Source organism: Cetorhinus maximus, unplaced genomic scaffold (assembly GCF_964194155.1).
Source record: "Cetorhinus maximus unplaced genomic scaffold, sCetMax3.hap1.1 HAP1_SCAFFOLD_1422, whole genome shotgun sequence".
NCBI lineage: Eukaryota > Metazoa > Chordata > Chondrichthyes > Lamniformes > Cetorhinidae > Cetorhinus > Cetorhinus maximus.
In genome coordinates this window covers 72,942-84,793 of record NW_027597363.1, presented here as the reverse complement: position 1 = coordinate 84,793, position 11,852 = coordinate 72,942, and the positions used below count along the sequence as shown (strand labels likewise).

The 11,852-nt window shown below is 51.4% G+C and overlaps 1 protein-coding gene across 1 annotated transcript; it reads right to left on the bottom strand.

Annotated features, from left to right (window-relative positions):
* Positions 1 to 2,520: 2,520 nt before the first annotated feature.
* On the bottom strand, positions 2,521 to 11,060 carry LOC144676205 (secreted phosphoprotein 24-like; the record flags this gene model as incomplete). Its single annotated transcript, XM_078536692.1, has 4 exons — positions 10,597 to 11,060; positions 10,295 to 10,398; positions 6,205 to 6,333; positions 2,521 to 2,883 (listed from the first exon to the last, which is right to left on the bottom strand). Coding segments are annotated over exons 1-4 (648 nt in total), but the record flags the coding sequence as incomplete, so codon positions are not given.
* Positions 11,061 to 11,852: the final 792 nt, after the last annotated feature.

The window sequence follows — 11,852 nt, the reverse complement described above, 5'->3', positions numbered from 1 at the left end:
CACCAGCACAACCTTAATCTGAGCTCAACATTCCCCAGTAACACTGGAAAATACACCACGCGGGGGATAAAGTCACAGCACTGAGTCACCCCAACACTGAAATCAAGATAAACATATAGCAGCCATCATAGAGCTGTTAGCATCTCCCCACAGACAGAGAGAAAGAGTTAGAAACAGCAGCCATTTCACAACAGGGACAGTCATGCCTGGTAAATCTCATCGAATCCCTCCAGGAGCTAACACACATGTTAGATGAGGGAACGCAGTGGAGGTGTCCTTACATAAACTTCAGGAACACCTTCGACAAGGCATCGCAGAGGGGATTACTGGCAAAGATTGTGGAAAAAGTGGGAGGATTGGATCTGGACACCACTTGCCCTGAAATGTTACATTCCTTCCTACTCTTTCTCCCATGTGGTGTAAACTAATGCATCACTGGAATTGTATTGTATTGACGTGTAATTGTGCTATCATTACTTTCATACTAATGAATGTAAGCTGGTTGTGGTGGAGTGTTGTGGGCAGAGCTTGGCTCCTGGTGGGAAGAAGGTGGAGCTACGGAGACGTGTTTTGACTAAAGACACCACTGAGGCTCATATTGAACTTTGTAAAAATAAAGACATTTTTAACTAAACACACACTGACACACACACACACACACACTCACACACACACACACACACACGCAGACACACACACTTACACACACAGACATACATAAAATGACACATAGACACACTCAGACACACAGACACACACACACTGACACACAGACACACACACACACTCAGACACACAGACACACACACACACTCAGACACACAGACACACACGGCACACAGACACACGCAGACACACAGACACACGCAGACACACACACTTACACACACAGACATACGCACTCTGACACAGAGACACACTCAGACACAGACACACACACACTCAGACACACACGCACTGACGCACTCAGACACACACACTCAGACACACAGACACACAGAGACACACACACACACACAGACGCACTCAGACACACAGAAACACACACACACACACACACAGACACACACACGCACACACTGACACAGACACACACACGCATTCACACACACACATACACAGACACACACGCATACACTCACACAAACACACACACACTCATACACACTCAGACACATACACACACACACACATACTCAGACACACAGGCATACTCAGGCACACAGAAACACACTGACACACAGACACACACACGCACTCACACACACACTGACACACTGACACACAGACACACAGACACACACACACTCACACTGTCACACACTCACACACAGGCACACAGACATACTCAGACACACAGACACACACTGACACACAGACACACATTCACACAAACACACACAGACACCCTCAGACACCCAGACACATAGACACACACACATACTCATACACTCACACACACACACTCACACAAACACACTCTCACACACACATGCTCACACTCATACAAACACTCACACCCACACACACACACATTCACACACACAGCCATACAGACACACACTCTCACCCACAAACTCACACACAGACACACGCTCACACTCAGACACACACACATACATACACACACACTCATATACACACACACATACACACACACTCACACACACAGACACACACACAGACACACACATTCAGACAGATACACACACTCACACAGTCACACACACACACATACGCAAACACACACTCACACACACATACACATGCACACACACTCACACAGACACACATACTCACACACACACAGACCCACAAACACACAATCACACATACATACACTCACACAGACACACACACACACATACACATGCACACACACTCTCACACAGATACACATACTCACACACACACACACTCACACACAATCACACCAGGGCAGGTCCTGGATTGGTGATTTGCCTACAGGAACTGAACGAGACAATGACCACCCGGGAGTGTGCGAAAGACCTTCTTCCTGCCCCAAGACACTATGATCGCACCCCTTGTTGGCGTGCGGCTGTAATCACCCCCCCGCCCCTGCTGAAGGTGAGATATGACCATGTCGGGGTGGTCCCAGATAGCCAGAGTGGGATTAATACCCAATCGGGCTGTCCGGTTTAAGGTACTGCCTTATATGTCATGGGTCAAGGTCAGGAAGGGGTATAAAGACACAGCCCTCAAGGACACTGTTAGTGCAGTGGGTAAAATGGCCTGGCCAGCCACCCCGAGGCTGTGCTGGGAGATCTGTCACAGGACTGACCTCCTGAGATGGACATCGCTTGCGGGATTCCTAAACAGCCACTGTCACTGTGAGTATGTCCCATTGCTGAGAGATTTCATGAAGGTGTTTCACATTGAGTGAAACATTATCCCAAATTGCTGTGTGCCATCAACGTCTAGAGTAGAGACAAGAACCTTTAGACCAGAGAGGGGGGGTGGGGGGACGGGGAGCGGGGGAGGGGTGAGGGGGGGTCTTACAGTCGTCACGGTGACGCGAGAACTAGAGGAAGAACAGGCCACGATCGCCTGACGAAAAGCTGCAGGAGCCGGGGAGATCACCTCTTCACTGCTGTTGATCAGTTCCGATGATCGTCCATGAATGGCGAACTTTTCCGGATGTTTCCTGTGACCTTTTCCCACTTTGGTGGGTTTGCCGTGAGCTTTCCCTCCTTGGGAAATGTCTCTTTGATCTTTCGCTCCTCGGAAGGCTTCACGGTCATTCCTCAGCTTCTCCGGCGAATCTCCGTTGTCCTTGGCCTTTTTGAAGCCGTGACATTCCACGTCAACATCCAACACCTCGCCCGCTAAGTACTTCACTCGACTCCTACAGGAAGCTGTCTCCTGGGGAAACAGAGGCCAGTGTTAGGGAAGGACACCATCCCATCCTGAAATCCCTCTGGGGGCTGCTGCCCAGAATCACAGGATGGTCCCAGCGCAGAGGGAGGCCATTCAGCCCATCGTGTCTGCACCCGCCCTTTGAATGAACAATTCATACAACACCCCTTCGACCTTCTGTCTATCTCGTCCTTTGCAATCTCTCCTTCGCCTCCACCTATCTCTTGCCCCCTCCCCAGCTTCACCTGTCCCACCCCGCTTAAACAGGATACATTTCGCCACATCTCTACCTCTCTTTAGTTCTGAGGAAGAGTCACACGGACTCACATTCCTCTCCACAGATGCTGTCAGACCTGTTGAGATTTTCCAGCGGTTTTTTGGTTTTTGTTTCAGGTTTCCAGCGCCTGCAGGATTTTGCTTTTAGTTCAGGGTGCGATCCTTCCCCTGTGGCCACACTCTCGTCAATCGGACTCTGAATCTGCAACCTGCTGCCCTTGGCTTGGACTGGACATTGTAAAATGACCCCGACTGCCTGGTGGGTTCCTCAGATACAGCCCTGGGAACAAGCCAGGGGAGCTGGGCCTGGCCTTCGATGGAGGAGGTCAATGAGGGTGAAACCTTGGGGACAAGTTCCCCACGCTTGAGAAACTGGGATGCAGGGAGGAGGATTCCAGTTCCCCTCCCGCTAAGTGGCCTGAGTGTTTGCCTGGCTCTTTGGCTCTCCCAGACGATGGCTGTCGGGTGGGCTGGAAGCGTCTCTATTTTGTGATAAACGCAGCAAAGGAAGAGGCCATTCGGCCCTGTGTGTTGCTTTGACAGAGCAGCGTGATTGGTTGATCTGAATATTCAAGGATGTTCGCCATTTAGGAAGGATAGGCAATAAGGGAAAGGAGGTGGGGTAGCGCTGTTAATAAGGGGCGAGGTCAGTACATTGGTAAAAGAGGACCTTAGATTGATGTGGAATCAGTTTTGGTGGAGCTAGGAAAGGGTTGTGTGGACGGACTGAATGGGGCAGTCGGCCTCTCCTTGTTCGTTATCTTCACTTTGCTCGGGCTGGATTTGATGGTCGCCCACAGTGGACTTGCCCCAACACTGCCCCGGGCACACCCTGGCCACCCGGCATGATTACCAGCCAATTGGGTACCCAGCTGGCATCAGGGGGGTCCCCCAGGTCCTGCTGAGCGCATGCCCCGCCTCCGGGATCTGCCACCCAATCAGAGAGGCCGGCCGCCCTCCAGCACTGGCAACGCACTGGCAGTGGTGATGGAAACTGCTGGCATGGCATGGGGGCCTGGGAGGAAGTGGTGGGGGCAGCTATGGGTGGCCCGAAACCCAGTGGGGGTGAGGGGGCCAGTGAGGGAGGGGGAGGGGGGGGTCAGTTTGGAGGGCTGGGAGAGGGGAGGGGACCTGCTGTGTGGGTGGCACATGATGCCAGAGGGGGTCCCTCCTTAGGGTGCCTAACCCCTCCCCTACCAGGGTATACCTAATGGCCTGCCCGCGTAGTGTGCCTCCCCTCCCAACCCATCGCTGGTAAAATGCCAGCGATGGCGGGACTGAGGCCCTTTAGCAACCCTTACCCGGTTACGTGAGGACCTCCCTCAATCTTCCCTGGCCCAGACTTCATCGGGGGAAATCGGGGAGGCGATGAGCTCTCCGCAGCTCACCTCCCCCGCCCCTTAACATGGCAGCACCCCCCAACCTGGCACCTCCCAGCCCACCCCTGGAGGGAGTGGGGGGGGCTGCTATTTCATTCCAGCCTTTGTATCCATGGGGCTCTCTTTTGCCGCACAGATGCAGCCCTGACCCTGGGCAATTGCCAGGCCTCGGAGCCGGCAGTATAATTCCGGTGGTGCACTGAAGAGTTTGGAAGGTGGGAGGGGTGGTGATTGGCAGCCATGGGCTTCGGAGAGTTGGCAACATGTGGTGTGCTCTGCCACTCCATAACCAACTGAACCGACTGCTGCCAAAAATATCTTAACTCCTTCCAGCCCCCATCACCAGCACACGGGCGTGTGTGGGTGGGTGGGTGCTTTGGGAGGGTAGTGGGGGAGGGCCGGGGAAGCGGCGAGTTGGAGGGACTGGGGAGTTCCTCTCACTCGGTTTTCACCCCCGCCAACTCCCAATTCCACTCGAAAACTGACGGAAGGGAGATGTCCAAAGGCGACTTGGTGGGTGTTGGGGGCGGGTGCTCTGGGGTACATTTACAGCATGGGGCCCATTACAAACCCTGCCAATCCCTCCTGAGCTCTGTCTGCCGCTCAGCCTCCTCCCAGCCTCAGCTCTCGCTGTTACCAGGAGGGAGTCCCAGGGCAGGATGGAACACCACCAGCAGCAGGCAGGTCACAGACGCCCAGTCGTGAAAGGGTTAAGTAACTCAGGTCTCCACGGCTCTCCAATTACACGTTCTGCTTTCACAATGCCAAAAAAAAAATGAGTAAAAATATTAACCTTGAAACCAAATTGGAGATTTTCCCAGGAAAACTGCGGCACTGAGCACAAAAAGGGGATTCATGTTACCCAGGACACTGTGACCTCTCGATATCGCTCCAGACCCACTGGGTGGATTTTTAATCTTCCACTGATATGAATTACTGTGCCTGTTCTACCAGGTAGAAGGAATAAGCGATAATTTCCAGTTGTGGACAGTTTGCAGGGTTCAAACATAAGAAATCGAATCCATAAGAATTGTTCAATGCACTTAACAACCTCAAATCCTTTCATAAAATTCATTCATGATGCATGGGCATCACTGGCTGGGTCAGCATTTATTACCCATCCCTAATTACCCTTGAGAAGGTTGGGGCAAGGCACAGGACCTTTAACCCTGAGACTTACATTGAAAAGACCTCATTGACTTGTCTGAGTTATTTCTGAAAGGAATATTATTCTACCTCACCAGCACACCCAATGGTGACAGATTATTGGAAGTTGCCCCTTCACCCACTACCCCCCACCACCACTTTGGATCAACAGAAATCGTCCAGGAGGTCAACAGGTTTCAAACTCTGAATCCCAGCTCTTCACAACGCCCAGAAAAGCCAGCTCAGCTTCACATGAAAGCTGAATGGCTGGACCTGTTACTGTAGTAAGTCTGTCTGGTAAGACAAGTCCCCAGAGTGAATGAGACTATTCATTCACTCCATAATGAAGAAAATACATTGCTGATCTTACACGGCGAGTCCCTGGTTTAAAATAAACACACAGCCGGTAAATGGAGCTCGCATTGAGAAACAGCGCTTGCCATTACTTGGAGTCAGTTTGACAGTAACTCACTAGTGCCCTGCAGCACCAGTGAAGAAGTGAAGTTCTCATGAACTCGGTACTCACAGCGATCTTTACAGGCCGGAAACTGCAGCTGGAATCGTCGAACTCAAGCCCAGAATTTTTGGAGCAGATGGTTTCTTTGACAGAAAATGCTAAGTCCACGTTGTAGGAGAATTTTCCTGTGGGAGAAAGCTAGACGAAGAAATGGATGTCAATGGGAAGCCCTCAAGCAGTGCTCTGGGCTGTGCTATGAGATATATCAGCCCTGTCATACCCAGTGTTATGTGACAGCCTTTCGGTAACGGTGGAGTTATTTAAAAATTCCTTTAAACAACTGTCATAACCTATATTTTTGAGTGGTATGTTTGAGATGCGACTCTAAATTCAGGAATCAGACCACCAGGGGTTTTATATTGAGCTAAATGAAACATTTTATTAAGTTACAACACATTAAATACATACACATAGTTACAAATTACTACTATCATAACTTATAACAAATTCCCAAACTAATCTCCATTAAGGCAACAGCAACCCATAGACTTAACCAGACACCAGGCAAAGCATTTTCACCTGACAAATTTGGAATGAGGTTTTTTCACTGTGGGGCCAGTTGGAGGTTTACAGCTGCCTATTGATCTCACGTTGCCTCTCCCTGCACACCCGAAAACTACTGAAGTTATACCTATCACCACTGATTGAATGTAAATTCTCATTGTGTCACCAGCCTCTTCTAACAATAAAACCCCTTTCAAAGTACCAATTTTATTAATAATATAAACATATTGCTTGGTCTCTGCTAGCTAGGTGCCAGATTTCACCCCACTTCTTGAATGCTCTATTCAACAAAATGGAAATACACTCAACCTCTCTCACATCTCTAAAACTAGTCCACATCAAAGCACCCAGACTAGCTGGCTTTAATCCAATTATGACACACACACACAGACTAAACCTCTATTTTAAAAGAAAAATATTTTCCAATAACATTATATACATTAATAGCTTCATGACGCCCAGCAATATAAGAGGGAAAATGTCCTGCTTCCTGAATAACTGGCTCCCTATCATGAGAGCGGATACATTAGCGCCTTGTCAATATCCTGCTGGATTTGCACTGTGTGAAATTGTGGTGTCCTCACAAAACTACCATGGCAGACAGCAACAAACCGAGAATCTTTCACCCTGCTCAAATCTCTGACCAGGGGTCAGTTCTGCAATTTGGACAGGTTTTCTGCTCCTAGGCCATGTGTCTGCTGGACTGTCTGCTGGACTGTCTGCTGGGCTCTCGGCTGCGCTGTCTGTTGGGCTGTCTGCTGGACTGTCTGCTGGGCTGTCTGCTGGACTGTCTGCTGGACTGTCTGCTGGGCTCTCGGCTGCGCTGTCTGTTGGGCTGTCTGCTGGACTGTCTGCTGGGCTGTCTGCTGGACTGTCTGCTGGGCTGTCTGCTGGGCTGTCTGTTGGGCTGTCTGCTGGTCTGTCTACTGGGCTGTCTGTTGGGTCATCTGTTGGGCTTCAGCACCCATTCATCCAGGGAGTCTGCCGCTGCTCCAGAACATCCAGGGGCCCATCCAATCAGCAACGAGCTCAATCTGTGGTGATGGAGGGGGTGGCGGGAAAGGGGGGGGGTCATCATGTGGGGTGGGGTGATAGGGGGACAGCACTCAGGGAGGTGCGTGGTATTGGTTGACTTGATGTGATGGGATGGGGGTGTTTGATGGGGTAAGAACATCAGAAATAGGAACAGGAGTAGACCATTCGGCCCCTCGAGCCTGCTCCACTATTCAATAAGATCTTAACTGATCTGTTTGTGATTCAAATTCCACATCCCCATCTAACCCCGATAGCCTTTGATTCCCTTCCCTAACCAGAATCTATCTACCTCTGCCTTAAAAATATTCAGTGACCCCACCTCCACCACCTTCTGAGGCAGAGAATTCCAAAGTTGCACAATCCTCCAAGAAAAAAATTCTCCTCATCTCTGTCCTAAAAGGGCGACCCCTAATTTTAAAACTGTGGCCCCTAGTTCTGGACTCACCCACAAGAGGAAACATCCTTTCCACATCCACCTTGTCAAGACCGTTCAGGATCTTATATACTTCAATCAAATCACCCCTCACTCTTCTAAACTCCAGTGGAAACAAGCCCAGTCTGTCCAACCTTTCCTCATAAGACAACCCACTCATTCCAGGTATCAATCTAGTAAACCTCCTCTGAACCACCTCCAATGCATTTACATCCTTCCTTAAATAAGGAGACCAAAACTGCTCACAGTATTCGAGATGTGGTCTCACCAATGCCCAGTATAACTGAAGCGTAACATCCTTACCTTTATGTTCAATTCCTCTCGTAATAAAGGATCACATTCCATTAACCTTCTTAACGGTTTGGGTTTTGCTTGATTAGGCGGGAGTCCGACAGATTGGGAGGGGCTGTTTGAGTGGGTGGGGGGGGTTTGAGTGGGAGGGGCTGTTTGAGTGGGTGGGGGGGGTTTGAGTGGGAGGGGGGGTTTGAGTGGGTGGGGGGGGTTTGAGTGGGAGGGGCTGTTTGAGTGGGTGGGGGGGGTTTGAGTGGGTAGGGGGGGTTTGAGTGGGTGGGGGGGGTTTGATTGGGTGGGGGGGGTTTGATTGGGTGGGGGGGGTTTGAGTGGGTGGGGGGTTTGCTTGGGTGGGGGGGGGGGTTTGAGTGGGTAGGGGGGGTTTGAGTGGGTGGGGGGTTTGCTTGGGTGGGGGGGGGGGTTTGAGTGGGTGGGGGGGGTTTGAGTGGGAGGGGGGGTTTGAGTGGGTGGGGGGTTTGATTGGGTGGGGGGGGTTTGAGTGGGTGGGGGGTTTGAGTGGGTGGGGGGGTTTGAGTGGGTGGGGGGGTTGAGTGGGTGGGGGGGGTTTGAGCGGGTGGGGGGTTTGAGTGGGTGGGGGGGGGTTTGAGTGGGTGGGGGGGGTTTGAGTGGGTGGGGGGGTTTGAGTGGGTGGGGGGGGTTTGAGTGGGTGGGGGGGTTTGATTGGGTGGGGGGGGTTTGAGTGGGTGGGGGGGTTTGAGAGGCTGGGGGGGGGTTGAGTGGGTGGGGGGGGGTTTGAGTGGGTGGGGGGGTTTGAGTGGGTGGGGGGTTTGATTGGGTGGGGGGGGTTAAGTGGATGGGGGGTTGATGGGGTGGCGGGGTTTGAGAGGATGGGGGGTTTGAGTGAGGGGGTGTTTGAAGGGGGGTGTTTGAGTAGGGGGGGATTTGAGTGAGGGGGGGTGTTTGAGTGGTGGGGGGTTTGAGGTGGGGGTGTTTGAGTGGGGGAGGTTTGAGGTGGGGGTGTTTGAATGGGGGGTGTTTGAGTGGGGGAGGTTTGAGGTGGGGGTGTTTGAATGGGGGGTGTTTGAGTGGGGGAGGTTTGAGGTGGGGGGTGTTTGAATGGGGGGGTTTTGCGTGGGGGGTGTTTGAATGGGGGGGTTTTGCGTGGGGGGTGTTTGAGTGAGGGGGATTTGATTGTGGGGGGGTTTGAGTTGGGGGGGGATTTGATAGGGGGGTGTTTGAGTGAGGGGGGGTTTGATGGGGGGGGGGGTTTGATTGTGGGGGTTTTTGAAGGGGCTGAGGACCCCGTTTCGGTCAGGGGGAGGATTGTGTGAGTGAGGGGCAGGCCTGGGGTAGTCAGTGATCCCCAATATTCCTGTGGAGCACTGAGAACCCAAATGGCTCTTCCAGCCCAGGCAAAGGATCTTTACACCCTGCCCCTTTCTCCTGCCCAGCCGCTTGGTGCCCACTCCCTGCCCCATGGGGGGGCATCATCCTGCCCCGGCCTGTTTGCATTGGCACCTGCCTGCGGGGAGCCGGGCCTCCCCGGGGAGGGGGGTGGCGGGGGGCAGGAGCTCAAACCCCCTCTTCAATAGTTACCCCTGAATTCATTTCCCAAACACAAAAAGGGCTGAGATTCTGTTGTGATTACTCAAATATACAATTCAAATCTCACCTCAACAGCTGCTCTCATTCGATATCTCCCTCCCTCCAAAATCCAACGCTGAATTAGGATTTAAACTGTGACCCCCTCCCCACCCATCAGTGTGAGTGGAATGGAATATTCTGCTCCTGTTTAATAATCCCTGTCTAACTGCACTCAGGAATATTCTGCTAGACGTTAGACAGTGAAACACACTGAGACCAGGACACACTTACATCTGTCACTGTGCTGCTGATTGTGCGGCAGAGATGACTGATCTCACTTATTTCATTCAGCTTCATAACTGCTGCCCGAAGAGCGTCCTCAGGGTTCGGTACTCCTGCGGGGAGAGAAAGGAAAGCTGTGTTAAACACTCCGGGACAATCCCGTCAATGTTCACTTCTCAACTCCATAAATTGTCAGCAGCTCTGAGATCCTTCAGTGAATTCTTTTCCCACAGGGGTAAGATCTCAGTGAGTGAATCTCACTGCCAATAACTGGCTGCTTTATGAGGTGTCCCTCTCCCTCCAGTACCTACCTGAGCAGTGGAGGATCTGTACTGCAGCTATGGTGAGGAGGAAGGATTTCATTCTGCCTCTTGTGGGAGTAGCCGGCTGCTTTCTCAGAGTGAAGGAGCTGTTTCTCTCTCTTGCTCTGCCTTTTCCTCGCAGAGATCAGTCTTTATATCCTGCAGCTCCACCACATTCAAACACTGACTCATATTTGCTCTGTTTGGTGATCCTGGGCAGGGGAAGCTGCTGCCAAGTGGGCTGTAATATGATTATAGTTTATTCCATTGTAGCCCAGAAGTTCCCTTCTCCAAATCTAACAGTTCGGCTGTTAACCTTTCTGACTACAGAATTAACTCACCGACGTGCAAGTGAGAGGGGCACCAGCCGGATTCCTATTTTAATTCCTCTCATTGCCTTTAAGCTCTTTCTCCTCTTGGTTGAATCTGCCCCTTCATTCAGGGTGAAGGGACTTTTTTGCATTCGATCCTGTGCTTCACAGTTTAACCATTTCCTGAAGCTGGAATACTTTCCTTGCAAATCGGCTTCTCTCACATGCCACAAATGATCTCATTCAGTGAGTGCTGTAAATGATCGACAGCACTTGGACGGGATCGGGGTGTTTAAATAGACCAGCTGTTGTGGAAGAATCACATTGTTTCTGTTATGAATCACCTTTTGTATAACTTCTCCCCCCTTGGCCCGTGTGCACCCTTGGCTTGTGCGGAGAGCTGGAATGTCAATGGTGTGGTGTTGTTTACACGGTTGAGTTTTAGATGGTGAACTGTTCATTCACTGAGACATAAAAACCTCGAGCCAGACTCACTCCATCTGCTGAGCATTGGCTTGACAGAGAAGGACCCCCTTCCTTGGGGCACCGTGATTGAAATGCCAATCCTACCTGCCCTTTTAGGAGGGGATTGGTCGGAGCATGCTTACCGTACTCTCTGGCCACTTTTCTCGCTGGTTAAAGCCAAAGGTTCCCCAGAAAATGCCCAGCTACCATCAAAGTCACCAAGAAGGCAGCCATTACACCACTGCACCCCCTCACCCACAATGATAGCAACCCTCCCACTCCAAGCAACTGCCCATCCTCTAGACCATATTGAACTGGTCTGAATCCAACTATCTCCACCCAGATGCTGCTTTCTGTCAGCCAATGGTCTAGTTCTATTTATGTGAAGCCTGGGCCTGAATCTAGCCTCCCCTTCCTTCCGATGGCCAGAATAGGCAGCCCTCCCTCCTCGTTCCACCAATCAGAATCCATCCCTTGAGCTTTAAAAGC